The sequence below is a fragment of the Sapajus apella genome, unplaced genomic scaffold (assembly GCF_009761245.1).
Source record: "Sapajus apella isolate SASKATOON/1434 unplaced genomic scaffold, GSC_monkey_1.0 scaffold39, whole genome shotgun sequence".
Taxonomy (NCBI): Eukaryota; Metazoa; Chordata; class Mammalia; order Primates; family Cebidae; genus Sapajus; species Sapajus apella.
Genome location: NW_022436979.1, coordinates 19,743,439 through 19,764,233, shown reverse-complemented (window position 1 = coordinate 19,764,233; position 20,795 = coordinate 19,743,439). Strand labels below are relative to the sequence as shown.

At 44.2% G+C, this 20,795-nt stretch overlaps 1 protein-coding gene across 1 annotated transcript; it reads left to right on the top strand.

The window, feature by feature from the left end:
- The first annotated feature begins 2,725 nt into the window (after positions 1 to 2,725).
- On the top strand, positions 2,726 to 20,051 carry MTNR1A (melatonin receptor 1A). Its single transcript, XM_032298875.1, has 2 exons — positions 2,726 to 3,074; positions 18,798 to 20,051. The coding sequence occupies exons 1-2, from the start codon at positions 2,885 to 2,887 to the stop codon at positions 19,664 to 19,666; spliced, it is 1,059 nt and encodes a 352-aa protein (XP_032154766.1). The 5' UTR covers positions 2,726 to 2,884; the 3' UTR covers positions 19,667 to 20,051.
- Positions 20,052 to 20,795: the final 744 nt, after the last annotated feature.

Below are 20,795 nucleotides of genomic sequence, written 5' to 3'. Positions count from 1 at the left end.
TTTGGGTCTGTTCCTCGAATGCTGAGTTCAGGCATGCTGGCAGTCAGAGTCCGGGCATTCCCTCTCTGGGTCTTTGTTTTCTGGAATTTCCCCACTATTTTCAGTGTTCACGGCTTCCCAGCTTCACCTTTCTCATTCCCCAGGGAAGAAAGATGAGGAATTTTGTTTGGTGCACCCCACCATTATGTATGCCACCCCTTTTGCGGGAGAGTTAGCCATCTATGCCTTTGTATTTCATCTGTTGATTTCACAAATTCGTGTATCAAAGCCCCAAGTACAAGAGGTTTACATGTGACAAACAATGAAGGGAGAAATAACCCTGTGACCTGACATATGTGGACACTTGTTCAGCTGTTTTCTATTAGTCAAATGACTAGCGCCAGGTGTGCAGTTTTAAAACATTCATATCGAGTGCACAGGAATGCTTTATCTCCACGTTTCAAACCACTCTTGGTACTACCAATGTTCAATGTTTTCTAAAGTGACAGCTGGAATGGACACTTTCTTTTATTTAATTTTTTTACTAAAAGAGGTTACACACAAATTTTTAGTTTTTGTCTAATTATGACCTTTAAATAGATTTCTATTTTTTTTTTCCCTGGATTATTTGAAAAAGTACTTTATATAATTGTCTTAGTCTGTTTTCCATGGCTATTAAAGAACACCACAATACCTGGGGCTGGATTATTTTATTCTGAGGCCGGATCTGTCTCCGTCGCCCAGGCTTAAGTGGTAATTTTTGAACAAACCCACTCTCACCTTAACTAATCCAGTCCCAGGAGAGCAAGAACTCACTCATGCCTGCAGAATTAACCCAGTCAGACAGAGTGGTATAACCCTCTTGACCTGATCACCTCTTAAAGGCCCCACCTTCCCCTGGGGACCAAATTTGGCACACATCAATTCTGGGGACACACTGAAACCATGACAATAATGAAGATCATTAATGCTTTGTCTCTTACACGTGTCACAAATCATTTCCCCAATTTATCTAGCTTTCACTTGTGTGGTATTTTTTGAATATAGGACTTTTAACATTTCTGTGGTCAAATCTATGGCGGCTGAGAAACAGTATCACTTAGTAATGAGGTTCCTTGCTTGGCAGTCAGAGAGACCAGAGTTCAGATTCTGCCTCCACTTGTTACGAGCTGCGTGACATTGATGCACTGCTTAACGTCTCATCCATAAAGTGGTCGCAGCAGAGTCAAGCTTTGTGGAATTAACACACTGTACAAACCATGGATGTAAAGTCCGGATGCCAGGGATGGGAAGTGAGGAGCGCTGTCAGTGGTGCTGTCAATGGCAGCTGCTACCGGTCCTTTCTATGGTGAGGATATTTCCTGCCTGCCTTTTTTTTTTTTTTTTTTTTCATGCTTAGAGAGTGCTTCTCCACCTCAAGTGATTTGTATATTTACCTACATTTTCTTTAATGCATTTTTGTTTTTAAGATCTATCCCAGCCCCACTGAAGTGTTAACTTTATAAAATCTTTATTTTATGTGCTTTTTCAAATTGTTAATGAACTCAGTGTGTTTTAGTTAGTTTCTTTGTTTGTTTGAGACAGAGTCTTGCTTTGCCGCCCAGGCTGGAGTGCAGTGGTGTACTCTCGGCTCACTGCAACCTCCACCTGCTGGGTTCAACTGATTCTCCTGCCTCAGCCTCCTGAGTAGCTGATTACAGGCACGTACCACCACGCCCAGCTAATTTTTGTATTTTTAATACAGATGGGGTTTCATCATGTTGGTCAGGCTGATCTCGAACTCCTGACCTCCTGATCCGTCTGCCTCAGCCTCCCAAAGTGCCTTTTTTTTTTGAGACAAGCTTTTGCTCTGTCACCTAGGCTGGAGTGCACTGGTGCACTCATTGCTCATTGAACCTCAAACCTCTGAGCTCAAAAGATGCTCTCACTTTGGCTTTCCAACGTGCTAGGATTACAAGCATGAGCAACCGTGCCTGGCCTACTTATTATAATTTTTAATGCACATTTTGATCCTGGTAGGTCATACTTCTCCCCTGTTCATCTTACTCAAATCCTTTTCCTACACTTTCTTTTTACTCTTTCAGAGGAACTTTAGGTTATTGGATATTTTTCTTGGGCTGGCAATAAAGTATATGAGGAAAATGACGATTTCAAGCTTTGAATCTAGGAGCACTTCTCCGTTTATTTCCATTCCCTTTCATGATTTCCATGAAGTTTTCTCTTCACTGCACACAGCTGGTTAAGCCGTTCCCTAGCACTTTTACATTGCTGGCAGGTGTCAGATCCATCTGATGGCGCATTCTTTCTCATTTTAACGGGTACTTAAGAAAGTACATACATTTTTATCAGCTCCAAGTATTGCTTTTTACGTTTTTCCTTTAAAATCTCATTTCATTATCGGAGACTAGCACCACGTTAAACGGTGCAATACACAGCTGAAGAGAGTCCTTGATCTTTTCACGTTGTACTGATTATGAGGCTAACGAGTGAGATAGTATCTATTCCCATTTTGCAGATAAGGAAGATAAGGGAGCTGGGGCACCGGCGACTGGGGAACTCGCCCCAATCCCGCGTCGGATTTGAGCCCAGGCAGCCTGGCCCCGCTGGGTGAAAAGTCCCACCCCAGAGAAGAAACGGAACGCGTGGCCGCGCTGTGTCCCCACCGCGAGGAAAGGCCTCTGGGTCCCCGTCCCCGGGGCGCGGCGCTGTCGGCCCGCGGTGCGGGGTTCGGGCCGCAGGCGGGGGTCCCGGTGCGCTCCCGCGGACAGCAGGTGTTCTTGGCCGTGGCGCGGGGCGTCCGGGGCGCGGCGTGGGGAGCGCTCGGGACGGGGCGTGGGCGCCGGGAGCGCCGGGCGGAGCCTTGAAAAGTGGCCGGGCGGGCGGCGGCCCAGACGCGCCAGGGACCATGCCCGGCAACGGCAGCGCGCTGCCCAACGCCTCGCGGCCGGGGCCCGGCGGGGACGCAGCGCGGCCGCAGCCCTCGTGGCTGGCGTCCGCGCTGGCCTGCGTCCTCATCTTCACCATCGTGGTGGACGTCCTGGGCAACCTCCTGGTCATCCTGTCCGTGTATCGGAACAAGAAGCTCAGGAACGCAGGTAGGGCCCGCGCCGCGCCCCTGGACCCGCGCTCCGCACGCCTTGGGCGCTTCCCAAACGCCGCGGGCTCGGAGTCGTTCTTCTCCCTGGAGACTGCTGTTCCTCCGGCCGGCCCGCGAAAGCGCCTTTGCGTGACCCCGAGTCGCGGCCCTGCGAGGGGGGACACCGCGGTCGGGTGTCCCGTCTCGGGTTTACCCGATCGAGACGCGCCGGGTCCAGGCTGCGGGAAGTTCCTCCAGCAGCCTCCGCACCGTTCGAACGGGTCCACGGCGTGGTCTGACACGTGGTTTACTTTTCCTAACTTTGTTGAAACGTGGAAACGCAGAAGTGGGCAACGGGATGGAGCAGCCGCTGTGGTTTTGCTGCTCGGAGCGATCTGCGGCCGCGAACCTGCGGTGGAAAGACGCCCCCGAGCACGCTGTGCCCGCAGCCGCAGCTCCTCCGGGTAGACGGGTCACTGTGAACACGGACGCGGCTGTGTCGGGGGAGGCAGGCGCAGTGGCACCGTCTCCTGTTCTGTGTGACCGGGGGACTGCCCTTACACGGATTATGCAACTACCGATAATTCTGTGCTTGGGTTAAATTTACTTCTTCCTCTGAGCGATGAATTGAACTGGTTTGTCCTGGTGGGAAGCTGGGGACAGTTTGCTCTTAGGATACCGGATGTTCAGACTCTAGGTGTTGATTAGATGCTCGGTTCTCTGAAGAAACTAGTCTTTGTTGTTGTTGTTGTTGTTTTTTTTTTTTTTCTTTTTTTTTTTTTTTTTTTGAAGGAACCTTCGGGAGAAAGGGTGGGCAAGAAAACATGCACTTAAATGTCTGCCAAGATGAATATTTTTGTTCTAAACACGTAATTGAGAAAAGCTCTAATTTTGTTTAGCTCCTTTTGGGGACACTCACCCCTGCCTTCTTTTTTCCCCTGTAATGATTTTGCAGTTTTCAGTTTGAAAATTAGTTAATAAGCACCTAGTGATATGAATTGAGTTTGAGTTAGTAAATTGAATAAGCTCACTTCGTAGGTGATCGACTTAAACTGGAGGAATTCTGCCTTCAAGAGGCTCATTCCTTCCTAGCAATAAAAACGGCTTTCTTTAGACCAACAGATTGTGAGCACTGGGATAACTGAATCCCAGGGCCGCCTCGTGGTGTGGTGCCATTGTTAACTCACCTTACAGAGGAGAAACTGAGGCTTCACGTTGTTCACAGGGCTGGGAGTGGGAGCAGGGTTCAGTTCCCGGAGCTGGTCTCCACATCTCAGCCTACTTCCTCGCTAGCGACACCTGCAGCACTGGGGAAGTTTGAATTCTGCAGAACCTTTCATTTAAAAAGCGTTCACAGCGGAGCACCATGGCTCATGCCTGTAATCCCAGCACTTTGGGAGGCTGAAGCGGGGGAATCACCTGAGTCAGGAGTTTGAGACCAGCCTAGCCAATATGGAGAAACCCTGTCTCTACTAAAAATACAAAAAAAAATATCGAGTGTGGTGGCGCACACATGTAATCCCAACTACTTGGGAGACTGAGGCAGGAGAATTGATTGAACCTGGAGGCACAGGTAGCAGTGAGCTGATATTGTGCCTGTGCACTCCAGCCTGGGCAACAAGAGTGAAACTCCATGTCAAAAAAAAAAAAAAAAAAAGCTAAAATAAAAAACAAAAGTGTTCATGCCTGAACAGTTTTACTTCTTGTGTTTTCTGAAGAAGAACTTAAGAAAAGGGCTCCTTACACACACTTTGTATTTTATTTGCTAAGGCGTGTCCTTAAGAGGACAGCGCGTAAAATACTACATTCCTGTAGCTGCCTGGAAGACCCCTAGTGAGCCCTAATCACACAGCTTTAGAAGTTCCGTATTTTTATCATAGGGACTTTTTGTTTATAGGTGCAGCTGCAGCCATTTGAGGATTTCAGAATGGTTGGTGATTTGGAGCAGTGATAAGGATAGCTGAGTCAAACATAAGTTTCGGTATGCTTGTTAGAAGTTTTGATGATTTTTCAGCGGAATTAATTTGGTTGGCTTTAAGGATGAAGTGATGGGAAGAAGAGAATGGAAGAAATGAGAATGCGAAGGCATCTCAGCTTTGAGCTCTCACTTTCCAGTGGAAAGCAGGTATAATTGCAGGGATTTATGCCACCTTCGTCCCCTCAGGGGAATGTGTTGACATTTGACTTCCCAGGGAAGAAATGAAAAATGGCTAGCAACCTGTGTGCTGGTGACACGGGACAGCCACAGCTGACACAGGCTGCAGAAATCCTCTAGTATCTGTGGCGCCAAAGAATATTCGCTCTGCTCTTGTCCAAAATGTGATAATAGAATTTGTCTGCCATGTCGTATCTTCTGAGTACATTTGATAGCATAGTGGACAATTCCTGCAATGGAATGCTAGGACTGGATCCTTGCTGTGCGCTTTCTGATTTCAGAAATCAGTGAAGCTAAATACCAAACTTCATTCTCCACGTATGTCAAATTACAGATGATACCAACCTGTTTAGCCTCACAAGAATGTTGCAATGACTTGAGTGAAATGGCGCATATGAGAATACTTTGAAAAGGACAAAACACGTAATACCGTGTCGGGGTGTTTTCTGAGTACGCCTAACAAGGGTGTGCTCTGTTTGTTGGAAACCATTGCACCAAAGACCTATGATTCGTGTACTTTTCTATATGTACGTTATACTTAAATAAAACTTATTTTAAACAGCATTAGGCAAGAGTACAATACTATCTTGTCTATTCAAAATTCAATTATCTGGCCATCTAACAGAAGTAGAATACAGCCAATAAATGGAAATGAGCAAAAGTGACAGGCTCTCACCCACAGTGGATTTGTTCTAACTCAGAGTGCTACCAAACTGTGATGCTAGTGTCTAGGTCCCTATAGATTATGAGCAGGAAATTAGGAGGAAGATTGACACATTTAAAGAAATGGCACATAATAGCCAGCAGCATGCGTTGAAATAGACTCATTAAAAGCAGGTTTGAAAAATAGAACAAGCACGACCTTCTGTGCTGAAATTTTGAAGATGCAAATAACCCTGCTCACGACTAACTGCTCCTGAAAGCAGCGCAGTGCACTGACATATTTATTAATTATCACCTGATCCATCAAGGAGAGGTGTCATCGTGTGTGGCATGTTCTACTTAAGAAGACAGAGGTATAATGCATTTTAGAAAGATACCTGTCAAAAGCAGTTTATTCTTATTTAATCTGCATGCGCAGTAGGCTTAAATGTCAGTAAATGTTAAAAAAAAATTTGTTTCCCAGAATGGTCCTCTGGCTGGATGGCTGACACTGGGCCTGTGCTAAGCCTCTCTTGCACAAAATTCAGATCTCTATAGAATGTTATATTTATCCATTCTGCGTTACCACTCAGAGAGGATACACAGAGTATGGAGTGAATTTGGACTTTGGGCCTCAAGAGATCTGTTTCAAATCTTAAATGTACCAGGGCTGTTTTAAGACACCACTTATTTTATATGGATACTAGAAGGATAAACTTAGATTCTACCCATCAGTCCACCTACCTACCCATGCACCAACCCATTCATCCACCCGTCCATCTACCCGTCCACCCATCCATCTATCCACCTACCCATCATTCTTCCATCCACCCATCCACCCATCCATCCACCCATCTACCCACCCATCCACCCATCCATCCACCCACCCACCCATCCACCCACCCACCTACCTACCCATCTACCCATCGTTTTGATGTGTAAATAATAGTATTATTATGTTATTACTAGTATGCATCTGGTGATTAGTTCTTTTTAGGTTATTTTTTATTTTTTAAATGTTCATATATTTTTAAGTGTATGTTTTAAAAAACAGACAAGTAGACAATGTGAATGGGAAGAAAGTGAAATCAGCCAGAAATGGTTTAGAATCAAATTCCCACTGGTGACATTATGCAAAATACACAAAATCTTCCTTGTCTGAGTTTTCCCTTTCATAATAACCATTATCTCTCTGCAGCAAGTAAGCTTGAGATTTAAGGACTGATTATTTCAATATTCAGCTGTTCTCTAACTTTAAGTGAATCAGCTCTAGACGCTGCAGTAGCTTTCTTGGGCAAGCATGCTGCCATTCAAAACCTTAGGACGTAACTTGTACTGTAGAGATGTGGAAAATGATTATAAGCAAAGCCCATGCTTCATGCCATCTCCTGTCTGAGAGATTTCTTGTTGGTACTGTTGCAGCTTCCTTCCTGTGGCTTTACGCAATATTTGAAATTATTGATTCAAGGCCATTTTTTACTTTTAGAGACATTTTATTGATTTTTTTTTTTTCCCCCTTGTATGCTTAGCTGTTGTTCAGATTTCTATGAGTTTTTATCCTGGTTTATATAGTACATTGTTATGGAACCCGAAGTTTTTACAAATGTGTCAAAAGTAATTCCCAGAATCCCCCGTAAACCTTATGACAGTAGTTTCAGACTCTCAAACACATGATTGAATTTGGGTCTGATCTTTGGTTCTTCCAGCTATTCATTTCATAAGAAAGTGTTCCTGGCAGGAATTTTCAGTGTTAAATTAATCACAGATAAGACAGAGTTTACTTTTGCTGGCTTTCAGCATCATTTTTCTCTTGGCAATTTTGGAAGTTAACCAAGGATAAAATAGTCCTAGATTAAACCTCCTGCTATTAGTATTTACTGCCATTTGATGGCTTTGTTTTAAAAGTATCTGCATTGAAAAGTATCATGCCTTGGCAGTTACTTTAAATCTTCATAGTCTTTGGAGCTCATTCTGCCCCTTCTTCATTAGCACCGTTTAAAAAGAATAACCAGTACCATGCTGTTTTGATTACTGTAGCCTTGTAGTATAGTTTGAAGTCTGGTAGTGTGATGCCTCCTGCTTTGTTCTTTTTGCTTAGAATTGACTTGGCTATGCGGGCTCTCTTTTAGTTCCATATGAAGTTTAAGGTGGATTTTTCCAGTTCTGTGAAGAAGGTCATTGGAAGCTTGATGGGGATAGCATTGAATCTGTAAATTACTTTGGGCAGTGTGGCCATTTTCACGATATTGAGTCTTCCTAACAATGAACATGGAATGTTTCTCCATCTGTTTGTGTCCTCTCTTATTTCGTTGAGCAGTGGCTTGTAGTTCTCCTTGAAGAGGTCCTTTACGTTCCTTGTTAGGTGTATTCCCAGGTATTTTATTCTCTTTGTAGCAATTGTGAATGGCAGTTTGTTCTTGATTTGGCTCTCTTTAAGTCTGTTATAGGTGTATAGGAATGCATGTGATTTTTGCACATTGATTTTGTATCCTGAGACTTTGCTGAAGTTGCTTATCGGTTTCAGGAGATTTTGGGCTGAAAAAATGCTCATTGTCACTGGTCATTAGAGAAATGCAAATCAAAACTACACTGAGATACCATCTCATGCCAGTTAGAATGACAATCGTTAAAAAATCTGGAGACAACAGATGCTGGAGAGGATGTGGAGAAATAGGAACACTTTTACATTGTTGGTGGGAGTGTAAATTAGTTCAACCATTGTGGAAGACCGTGTGGTGATTCCTCAAGGACCTAGAAATAGAAATTCCATTTGACCTAGCAATCCCATTACTGGGTATATATCCAAAGGATTATAAATTGTTATAGCAAAGACTTGGAGCCAGCCCAAATGCCCATCGATGATAGACTGGACAGGGAAAATGTGGCACATATACACCATGGGATATTATGCAGCCATCAAAAACGGTGAGTTCGTGTCTTTTGTAGGGACATGGATGAGCCTGGAAACCATCATTCTTAGCCAACTGACTCAAGAACAGAAAATCAAACACTGCATGTTCTCACTCATAGGTGGGTGTTGAACAATGAAAACACATGGACACAGGGAGGGGAGCACTACACACTGGGGTCTGTCGGGGGAAATAGGGGAGGGACAGCCGGGGGTGGGGAGTTGGGGAGAGATAGCATGGGGAGAAATGCCAGATATAGGTGAAGGGGAGGAAGGCAGCAAATCACACTGCCATGTGTGTACCTATGCAACAATCTTGTATGTTCTTCACATGTACCCCAAAACCTAAAATGCAATTAAAAAAAAGAACCAGAATAGTTGAAGTGAAAGGTAGCATCCTTACAAGGTGCCTTGAGTTTTCCCCTTCTTCCTAAGTATCTGTAAGTTGCCTCACTGACAGAAATACCATTTTTTTCTAAAATGGAAATTCACATACTTCTTTAGAATTTTCTAGTACCAAAGAGGCAATTAGTGGATTGTTGTTAAAGAAGCGATTATGCATGCACAGAACTCTGCCTGTTTCGTTGGTGCCCTCTCTGCTCTTCATGGAGACAGTGCCTTAATCAGGAGCCTCATTTCTGCCCCTCTCAAATAATCAAGTTGACCAGAGACCTGAGGGCTGTATGTGACATCTCAGTGATTTTGAGTTAAATAGTGCGCACATAAGAAATAAACTTCCAGATTTTTCTGGATGAAGTGCTCAAATACTTGTCTTTCTACAGAGCCATACACTTTTGGCAATCACATTGAAGGAATCAGTCTCAAAAGAATAGACAAAAATGAAATGCATCTACATAGTGCTGAATATTATTCAGGTTAATGGAGGTGAAATTGAGTTGTTAAGCTTATGATTTAAAAGCGTGCTCACTTGCTTTGATACTGAGTAGTTCTGGTGCTTATTGAATTGCATATTTATCTGGGTAAATGCTTCTTGCATTCCTACTGTATAAGGCGAATGTAAATGGTTGGTAAATTTTTGAGGGTTTGTCAAAATCCAAGGTCCTATGCTGAGCTTGGGTCAGACGTGGCTCCTACTTTCAAAGAGATTACTTTCTATCAAGGCACTTTAGAAACTTGTATTCTTTTTATTTTCAAACAAAGATAAGACATGGAGTACAAAGGTATGAAAATAGGAGCATATTTATATAGCAGAAAACCTTTTCAAGAGAAATGCAAAAGTTGGTTGGTAGATGGTAGCTGGAGCTTAAAGCAATCATAAGAATTTTTTAAAGTTGTTATCTTAGGATGAGAGAATAACATAATAACTAGGGAGGTGTGAAAACTAGCTCACATGTGAAATAGCAGCAGACTGAGACAGAATCAGTGAGGGAATTTCAGAGAAACTGATCAGTGATAGAAACTGACACAGCATAACTGTGAGAGAGCAACACACTGGCATTATGTCTTGAAGAAACACCTGCTGGAGAACTAGCCTGCTAACTTGCATTTTTGTTTTCTCACGTAGTCATTAAGTGGTGGATTATAAAAATGTATGATCAGTAATTAGTATTTCTTCTTTGATTTTCCTAACACATTTAGGAATATGAAACACCTATGGTCTTCAAAGGGATAATGTGCTTTCATCCTTCATGTGTTCATTCCCTTCTTCTTTATTTAAATGTTTGTTGGTTGCCTCCTATGTCCATCTATAGAGTAAAGAGCTCAGGACACGATTTTGTTTCAAGAGAAAATTCTGGTTCGTTCATTTTTATTTTAAGACGTGGTTTAAATTGCAAGTTTTACTTTTAAGCTTTTGTTTGCCAGTTAGTTTTCATTGTATTTTTTCCTTTCATTACTTACTTTTCTTTTTAGCGCCTTTTAATGGTTCCCTCTGTTTGGAGTACCTTCAACTATTCTCATTTGTGTTATGTCTGTGTAGGTATCTCATATAGTCTTTACCAAGTACGTTTTTTTAAAAATATTGTTTTACGTATATATATATATATATATATATATATATATCTTTATGGATGAAGCATTCCTTATCTATGGAAGATCAGTGCTATTATGGATCATATTTTTTTTGGGATATGTTCCCTCTGAAGCACATGGCCTCTGGAACCAGATGCCTGGAGTAAAACCCTGGCTCTGTCATCCCGTTGGTGTGAAGTAAGGCACGTGACCTGGTTTGTTCAGTTCCTTCCCTTGTTAACTTGGGACAGTACTAATATTGTAAGGACTAAATGACTTGCTGCATACTTAAAGTGCATTATGATTTAAATATAACATGCCCAGAGGCAGAATGAATGCTTTTTGCTATTTAGTATTCTTGGTGTAGAGTTATGGTTCTGATGGATAACTATATTTTTATTTTTAAGATAGAGTGCAATATTTCACATTTACAGGTTTGGTTTTTTTTGGTGTGTGTTTTTTTTTTTTTTTTTTTTGTTTGCTAGAGCTTTCACTCTTGTTGCCCAGGCTGGAGTGCAATGGCGGAATCTCGGCTCACTGCAATCTATGCCTCCTGGGTTCAAGCAATTCTCCTGCCTCAGCCTCCCGAGTAGCTGGGATTACAAGCATGTGCCACCACGCCTGGCTAATTTTGTACTTTTAGTAGAGACGGGGCTTCTCTCTGTTGATCAGGCTGGTCTTGAACTCCAGACCTCAGGTGATCCACCCACCTCAGCCTCCCGAAGTGCTGGGATTATAGGTGTGAGCCACCGCACCCAACCTGTAGGTCTTTAAATACTCTGTAAGTACATAAAAATAGAGTTAATATTTTTAACTTTTAAAAAACTACTTTTATGAGAATATTTTATACTTTTATAGTGTTAACTTATTTTCCTCTTATTAATTTAACTTTAATATATAAATAGGTACTATTATGATTGTACCATTTTTAATAAAACTCCTGGATTTAGCAATTTAGCGTTATTGTATAGTGCAATTAATCTGTTTATTTAAGAAGGGGTTTTCCCCTTCAAGGTTCAGAAAAGTGCTTACGGAAAAAAGACTCCTACCCTAGAGAGTTCATGTAGTTTTTTTTTTTTTTGATTGCCTGTTAATGTGGCTGAAGTATTATGTTTTTGTTTTTGCTGAAGTTTTACCCTAAGTTCTCTAAGATGAATAAATGTACAGCATTAGTAATTCCTCTTCAGTTTAAGGGTGAAGGTGGAACGGATCAGGCTGTACTGTGGTTGTTTTACATGTTACAAATGCCTCATTAGATCACCCTTCTCAGAAGGTAGTAACTGCACTTAGAAAATAAGCAGAATTCTTTGCGGGGTGTTCACCTTTCACATGGACTGAAATCCAAACTGGAAGAAGCAGGGATGTGTATGACTTCTTAATGATGCTTCAGTGTCCTTGGTCTCTTGTGTATACAGTGTATACACAATACCGTGTACAATGTCATGTGTGCAGGGCATAATATTGTGTGCAACATAAAGCAGCGCCAATTCTATTAACTTTCTCCACAGCAGCAGATAGTCAACACTCAAGTGAGAGACCAGGACGGGGAACTGGAGACATAGAGGGGTGGAGAGAGAGGGAAGAGCCAGGAGGACACATAGAGTCCAGGAGGCGAGGGAGCCCCGAGGTGCTCAGACGGAATAGTGTGTTCAAACAATAGCGAGTCCCGTGAACAGGGTGTGGGGAGGATGGCGTGTCCCGTGAACAGGGCGTCAGGTGTGTCTCATGAACTGGGTATGATGCTGATTGTCACATGAACAGGGAGCGAGGTGGATGGTGTGTTGCATGAACATGGTGCATGGTGGGCAGTGTGTCCCATGAATAGGGTGTCATGTGGATGATGTGTCTCATCAGTGGGGTGTGATGCGGATGGCGTGTCTCATCAGTGGGGTGTGATGTGGACGGCGTGTCTCATCAGTGGGGTGTGATGTGGACGGCGTGTCTCATCAGTGGGGTGTGATGTGGACAGCGTGTCTCATCAGTGGGGTGTGATGTGAACGGCGTGTCTCGTCAGTGGGGTATGATGTGGCCGACGTGTCACATTAACAGGATATTATAATTTCGAAGGTTTATGGAGTGAAAGGCTGAGAGAAGCAGTCGCCAAGAATGTCACTGAATCCTGTGGAGCTGTTTAAGCCTGGATATTGCAGGGTGATGAGTTGTCACGTGTGGCTGTGGAGAGCTGTGTGTGGAAGGTGGAGGGGAGCAGTGAGGCCGATGGCAGGAGAGGCAGGGGATGAGAGGAGGCTCGTCAGCTATGGGGAGACCCCTGGTTTATTGCAGGCATCAGGGAGGATACCCCCTAGCCAGGATATCGTGCCAGGGAGGAACATTCCGTGAAGCCACACGTGTGGCTTCCATCACAGGGGAATAGAAATAAGACATGAGGGAGTGATCCTGCAAAGGAAGACGGACCACACGCTTTCAGATCCTCGCCACAGCCCTAAGCAGCTTGGTCTATTCCATATTAAGTGACTGCAGCTGTGAGAAGCTGTGACTTACCCCAGGTCACCTTAGCAGGTGACACAGCCAGGATCTGACTCGGGGTTTTGTTTCTAAACTCATGGTGCACTCTGCCTCTAGTAATCTGAAAAGACAAGTTTCTAAGGGATAGTCCTTTTACACTGTAGAATCTAAAACACTGAGTGTGTGCTTTGATGCCTCGAAGGGAGGCCCTTCCCTTTCCCTTGTCCCGCCAGAGAATATTCCTTACACACCTGCAGTGCTCAGCTTTCCCTTGTCATACAGTTAACATGTATGCACATGGAATTTTAAAAACTACAGACCAAGTTTGTAAATAGTTCTTTATTAAACCAGACTGGTCCTGGGGCCAGTTCAGGCACCCTCAGTTTCATATAGTCTTCAGGAACAGGAATTCAGGGGCCCTCTGATCTTGCTTTCCACATGGTTAAAGTCCAGGCTGAAACAGGAGTGCATGAAGGAGGAGTGAATATTAGCCTACTGAGAAAACCAGCATCTTAGTGGATACGAGCAGAAGAGCAAGTAATTTCTGCTTTTCTGAGGGTGCAGTTCAGAGGCCAAGGGTGCATGAATTCATTCAGGAAACGATTTCCAAGCACCTGTTACGCACCAGGCTCTGTGCTCACCGTGAGAGTGCAAAGGTTCATGTCCACAGTGAGGACCTTAGTCTCAGAAGGAGACAAGCTGCTGGGCACGTGTGTGGTTTCACGTTGCCTTGACATTGGGAGCAGATGCACACGTAGTGAGGATGGAAGCACAGAAGAGCAGCGCCAGGAAGCAGCTACAGCCTGTGACTGCTACCCAGGACGGTTGGCTTGTTTCTGGAAGGCACCATCGTAAATAGCTTCTTTTTCCCACCAAGAAGCCAGTGAGCTCTTTAGGAAACCACCCAGCTTCATCACAGAGCTGAAGATCTGCTTCAGGTTTGCTAGAAGCAGAACTCGAGACAGAGGCTTGGTACTCATGCTTCGCTTTGGGAGCCCTCTCCGGGGAGCTTGTAAGAAAGAGAGAAAAGCAGACCAGGGCCGGGGAAAGGGTCACGCAGGGATGGGATCTCAGGTAAACCTAGACTTGTCCTGATCCATAAGTTGGGGCCGCTGGGCATCAGTGCAGGAGAGTTGCCATTGCTTGAGGTGAAGGGACTGGTCGTTTCTACCCCTGTATCAGTGGCTCTTTGGTCACTGAAGGCAGTCTCTGGGGAAGGGTGCTGTCCTTGTCAAATGCAGGCACCCAGCACTCACAGGCACTTTGGGGAGACATGAGCCAGCCTGGTGAGGGCAGCCTGGGCCAAGCCTTAGCCCGTGAAAGACAGAGGGTGAGCAGAAGCAGCCTGGAGCCCAGGCTTGCTGTGGTGACGGGCTCTGCGAAACCTGAAGTTTCGGGGAAAGGAAGCAAACATTTTGGTTTAGGGTATCACCAGGGTGATTTGAGAAGGTGAACTGCCATTTCCACCCATGACTTTCTGATCCAAGAATCCTGGCCATGGGATGAAGAACACTCTACATTGACCACTGATTTAGAGCAGGTACCACACGGTAGGGGTCTGTACCCTAGGCTCACCCACCTGCTGCCAAAACTGATCCTTCAAAAACCATTCTACCAATCTGTCAGGTCAGCTGTTTTAAGATGGAAAACCTGTTAAGTGCAGTAAATTTCAAGGACATCGCCCATTACTATACTTCATTTGCAGTCAGATGAATTCCTTAGTCAGAAGCAATGCCATGAGGAATACCATAATAATGGATAAGGCCTCCTGTAAGTCTATGGATGTTAGGAAGATTTAAGGGCTTGTAAAGGTATAAAAAGGCAAAGCCATATTCAGAGTACACTTCTCTTCCAGTCAGAACAAAGCACTGCTGCTTTCGGTGATGGAAGTAGTATGTAATCCAGATACCAGCAGCATCTGGCTGACTTCCCCAGGGAGTGGTGCTCTGTCGGTGCTGATCTTCACTCTTGGCAGGCTGGACACGCAGCAGTGCAGCTGGCTGTATCTGCATCAGTTTTCGTGAGGAGTAATCCGTTGCTGAGATCATGAATAACTTCTATCCTTGCTGTCGTGACACCTTTGTGAGCCCATTGGTCAAGGACTGCTGGCCGAGGACAGATAACTGATATCCACAGGTTGTATCATCAGGACACAAAGAGCGTCACACTGCGAGTCCATTCTGAGAGGCCTGTGTGCCTATGCCTTCTCCAGAGCCTGTAACTGTTTTTCTCTAATTGTGTTTCTTCCAAGTCCTTGCCCATCTAGCTCAGGACTTAGCCACAGGGCCCAATTTCTGAGTCACATGTGGACGTAGGAGTACAGGAGATTTCTCAGGGAAATAACATCGAACAAAACTAACCAGTTAATAGCACTGGTATGATCTTGACTCTTTCATGAAGCAGCCGTCCAATTTCATCCAATTGAAATCTACACTTTTGTTTTCTCATCTTTAAAAACTAGGAATTATCCAGGGAGGTCACTAACACGTCTCTCAATCTTGACATCGTATGATTCTGTGATTCTGCCACAGTAAGGATTGGAACTAAATCCCACAGAGAAGAAATCATTACCCATGAACAGACACTATTTTCCATTTCAGAATGCATTATGAAGCTTGTTGCATACAGTCCGGGATTGCTGTATAAATGGGTGGATTGTCCAAATGTCTCGAGTTAGATAGATTTGAGGATGGAATAGATGAACTTATAATGTATATGGTTATGATTAGATGATTTAATGACTCTTATCTGGTGAAGTTCCTAAAAGAAAAGAGGAAATTCCCTTTCCCCTTCTACCCCGGACACCGCACACACCCCATGCACACAGAAGCACCTGCTAAAGCTTTATGGGAGCTACCTGACAGCTGCTCCCGTGTGGAGGCTGTGGCTTCATTAATTTCCACCAAGCATTTGTAAAATGGGATAAATTCAAAGAAAATTAAACTAATGGTTTAATTAACGTAATTACTTGAACAGTAATGCAATGTAATTACTATAAAATAAATGAAGCAGAGTATTAGAGCCATGAAAGAAATTTATGACATCATTTGTGATTTTATTTTTAAGCTCTTTTAAAAATAAATCTCTATTAGGCCAGTTTGTCATCATGACACTGTGGGCAAAAGTGTGCTGTTACAATGACAGTTTAATTTGAAACAGAATTTCACATATTATAGATACTTTTAAGGCATTAAACATTTTGAACTGAGAATTTATTAAAATAGGCCTCTTAGGAATTTAAATGTTTGGACGCTAATTGAAAGTGATCTGTGGGAAAAATAAATTTGCCTTCGTAACTTAAATTTGGATGAATACAACCAATTTTTAAAGAATTTGCTTTTATAATACTTTATCAGAAATTTCTAAATAAATGGCACAAATGTTATCTTTCTTTCATCATGACTGCTATGGGCTGTTTCATTTCACATGTTGGGAGGTGACAGTTTCATTAACTCATCAAGCGTATGAGCAAAAGTCACCATATTGGGTGCAGCCTAGGATGCAAATATGAGGAAGTGTACTCAGGAGGTCCACAGTCTGGAGACGCAGGGAAGCCTGGCTTGCAGGCCAATAGGACGGGGGGCAAAAGCTGCTGTGTCTCCCCCCCAGGGTTCCCTCCGTCCCCATCTAGTGCGCCCCTTTCCTCACTGCTTCTGGCTCTGTGTGTACTCTGGTGTTGCTGCTTACTCTAGTGTAATATTTTTGGCGTTTCCTGCCTCTCAATTCCTGTGTCCCCTGCCCCAAATATATGCATTTAATATGTAAGTTGAATTGAATGTATTATAATTTAATCTGAGTACAAAGCAGTATATAAAGAGCTTTCAGAGGAGGAAGCTCTTACCTCTAGGTGAGCAAATGAGCAAGGGCTTCTGGCATTTCTATTTGAGATAGACTTGGGAGAACAGGCAGCATTTAGAAAGTTGTTGTGAGGAGCAATTGGAGGCAGAAGGAATAGTAAGAAACAGAGGCCGAAGAGCCTCTAAAGAAAAACCGTCTTTGCAGAACATCTCTTAAAATTGGACTAATGTACCTGGGAGCAGTGGCTCACAGCTGTAATTCCAGCACTTTGGGAAACTGAGGTGGGTGGATGGCTTGAGCCCAGGAATTCAAGACCAGCCTGAGAAAAATGGCAAAACCCTATCTCTACGAAAATACAAAAGTCAGCTTGGTGTGGTGGTGTGCACCTGTGGTCCCAGCTACTTGGGAGGCTGAGGAGGGAGGATCGCTTGAGCCCTGGAGGCGGAGGCTGGAGTGAGCCAACATCACAGCACTGCACTCCAGCCTGGGTGACAGAGCAAGACTCTGTCCCCCCCTAAAAACGACTAGAGTTAATTTTTCTATAATTAAATATGTGTTATATTAATTTAGAAAAGTATCAATTAGACTAGGGTTTAAGTTTTGTAACGTAAGTTCTTCATAAAAATCTAAAGAGAATTTCTGCATTTTCCTTTGGTCCAAGGTGAGGGAGTCGTAGAACCTGAACGTTTCTATGGTGTAAGACACTGTCTATGGTACTGGTCACAGATCATGACATCTCATGCTCAGCACTGCCTGGAGAGGAAGATGCTCATTATCCCATCGTCTAGGAGAGGAAACGGAAGCTTGGTGAGGTCAAGTAACTTGCCCCTGTTGGACAGTCAGTAGGAACGAAGCCACGTTCTCATCCAGACAGCTGACAACAGAGCCCTCTTTCAATTCCTGTGCTGTGGGATGAACAGAAGCTAGAGGCCCATTGAGAGCTGCTGAAGGACTAGAGAGGGAGTGAAGACTTGGAACTTAAGGAAGTTGTGGCTGGCTTGAGAAATAATGTGATATGAGATTTCTCAGGTGATGTAGAAGGCTCTAGAACAACCGATGGAATGCAAGTTTTCTGATCTCAGGACTTTTAATTCAAGAGAAGAGAAACCAACGTTTTGAAAGACAGCTGTTTTGAGCATGGAACAGGCCGTGTTCTGGGGAGCTGGGAACGTGTGAACCTTGGACTTGGTGTGACGGGTGGCAGTGGGCTGGCTTCCTGCTGGAACGGCCTCCACTTCATCTGCAGGGCGGTGGCCGCTGTGACATCAGGTCATCAGAGTACAGGAGCAGCTTCTTGTTTAGCAATTGTAAAGGAAACCCAGTGTGAACTGCTATTCACTGCATTTGGTTTTTTATTTTTATTAATTTTTTATTGTACTTTAGGTTCTGGGGTACATGTGCAGATCATGCAGGGTTATTGCATAGGTACATACATGGAAGGTGGTTTGCTGCCTTCATCTCCCCATCACCTATATCTGGCATTTCTCCCTTGTCATCCCTCCCCAACCCTGGCTGTCCCTCCCCCAGTTCCCCCAACTGACTGCAGTGTGTGATGCCCCCCTCCCTGTGTCCACGTGTTCTCATTGTTCAACACCCACCTACGAGTGAGCATGTGCGGTGTTTGGTTTTCTGTTCTTGTGTCAGTTTGCTGAGAATGATGGTTTCCAGGTTCATCCATGTCCCTGCGAAGGACACAAACTCATCCTTTTTTATGGCTGCCTAGTATTCCATGGTGTATATGTGCCACATTTTCTTTACCCAGTCTATCGTTGATGGATGTTTCCTAAACGTTTCTCTTTCAGGAAACATCTTCGTGGTGAGCTTAGCAGTGGCAGACCTGGTAGTGGCCGTTTATCCATACCCGTTGGTGCTGACCTCGATATTTAACAACGGGTGGAACCTGGGGCACCTGCACTGCCAAGTCAGTGGGTTCCTGATGGGCCTGAGCGTCATCGGCTCCATCTTCAACATCACCGGCATTGCCATCAACCGCTACTGCTACATCTGCCACAGCCTCCGCTACGACAAACTGTACAGCAGCAAGAACTCGCTCTGCTACGTGCTCCTCATCTGGCTCCTGACGCTCGCGGCCGTCCTGCCCAACCTCCGCGCTGGGACCCTCCAGTACGACCCCAGGATCTACTCCTGCACCTTCGCGCAGCCCGTCAGCTCTGCCTACACTGTCGCCCTGGTGGTTTTCCACTTCCTCGTCCCCATGGTCATTGTCACCTTCTGCTACCTGAGAATATGGATCCTGGTTCTCCAGGTCCGACGCAGGGTGAAGCCTGACCACAAGCCCAGGCTGAAACCACAGGACTTGAGGAACTTCGTCACCATGTTTGTGGTGTTCGTGCTCTTTGCTGTTTGCTGGGCTCCCCTGAACTTCATTGGTCTGGCCGTGGCCTCCGACCCGGCCAGCATGGTGCCCAGGATCCCGGAGTGGCTGTTTGTGGCCAGTTACTACATGGCGTATTTCAACAGCTGCCTCAATGCCATTATATACGGGCTGCTGAACCAAAACTTCAGGGAGGAATACAGGAGAATCATCGTCTCGCTCTGTACAGCCAAGATGTTCTTTGTGGATAGCTCCAACGATGTGGCAGATAGGGTCAAATGCAAACCGTCTCCACTGATGACCCACAAGAATCTGGTAAAGGTGGATTCTGTTTGAGAAAGCACCCCCTTCCTGGCCAGACGCACATGCTGCCCGAGGCCTCGCTCCTCTCTGCGTTTGCTTTCCTGTTGACAGAAGTCTAGGAAAACAGAGTGATGGAGGAGGCTTCCAACTTTCACCTGGTTGCTGCCATAGTTTGAGTTAAAGTGCTGTCAGCTTTCTGACCACATCTCCAATCTACTGGTCAAGGCAGTTACATGTTGACTGAGGAATGTGATTCAGGGCTTGGGGGAGAGTCAGCTGCTGAATGCATTCAGGTGAAGAAGGAGCGTGCAAACACACTGGAAGTGAGTGCCCCAAAGGGGGCAGCTGCATTCTTCTCCACTTTATGAAGATTTCCAGTGGAAAAACGAATAGAGAACTTTATTTATAAATGGATCAATTTGTTGTCTCATTTACAAAAAAAAAAAAAAAAAAAAAAAAGGAAAGGCTGAACATAAATCAGCTTATGGCTCATCAACAATCACAACCACAACCAACACCACAAACTTTCTGTTGGCAGAGTTAGCATTGGGTAGCTATAATCATGGCCATAAATGTTTGCTGCTCTATGATACAAGTTGTGCATGCAACCAGATAAATAAAGTATAGGCTGAGCATGGTGGCTCACACCTGTAATCTCAGCACTTTGGGAGGCTGAGGCCAGCAGATCACCTGAGCTCAGGAGTTTCAGACCACCCTGGACAACATGGTGAAACCCCGTCTCTAATAAAATGTAGCAAAGCTGTCACATACTAGAATAAATTACTGACTTGCAACTATATACATAAAAGAAAAAACAAAAAGTTAACTGGATATATTTGCTAATGATTCTTTTCATTAAGCATATTTGGAAAATACCAAATTATGATGAGTGTGTGTGTGTATAAGTTGTCTACAAAACTTTACCCAAGTTCTAGTTCTTACCAAAATCAAACTTAAATAGTAAAGATAATATTTAGGCCAGTGTTGCCAATTTCAGATAACCAAACCTTAAAAAATTAACCATGCTCAACTGAATGCTTTTTGCAGTTGATTTTATACTCTTTTCTTGATGCTTGGTATGAATTGCTATGTTGCTAAGTGTATACAGTGTGATTCCTTTGTTTTTTATGGAATTTTATTCACGTATTTCTGGATCGTACTA

Bases quoted from the DNA above. Each gene is read 5' to 3' on its own strand.
- MTNR1A (XM_032298875.1), top strand. From the start codon at position 2,885: ATGCCCGGCAACGGCAGCGCGCTGCCCAACGCCTCGCGGCCGGGGCCC. The intron at 3,075-18,797 runs GTAGGGCCCGCG...TTTCTCTTTCAG, and splicing joins CAAGAAGCTCAGGAACGCAG to GAAACATCTTCGTGGTGAGC.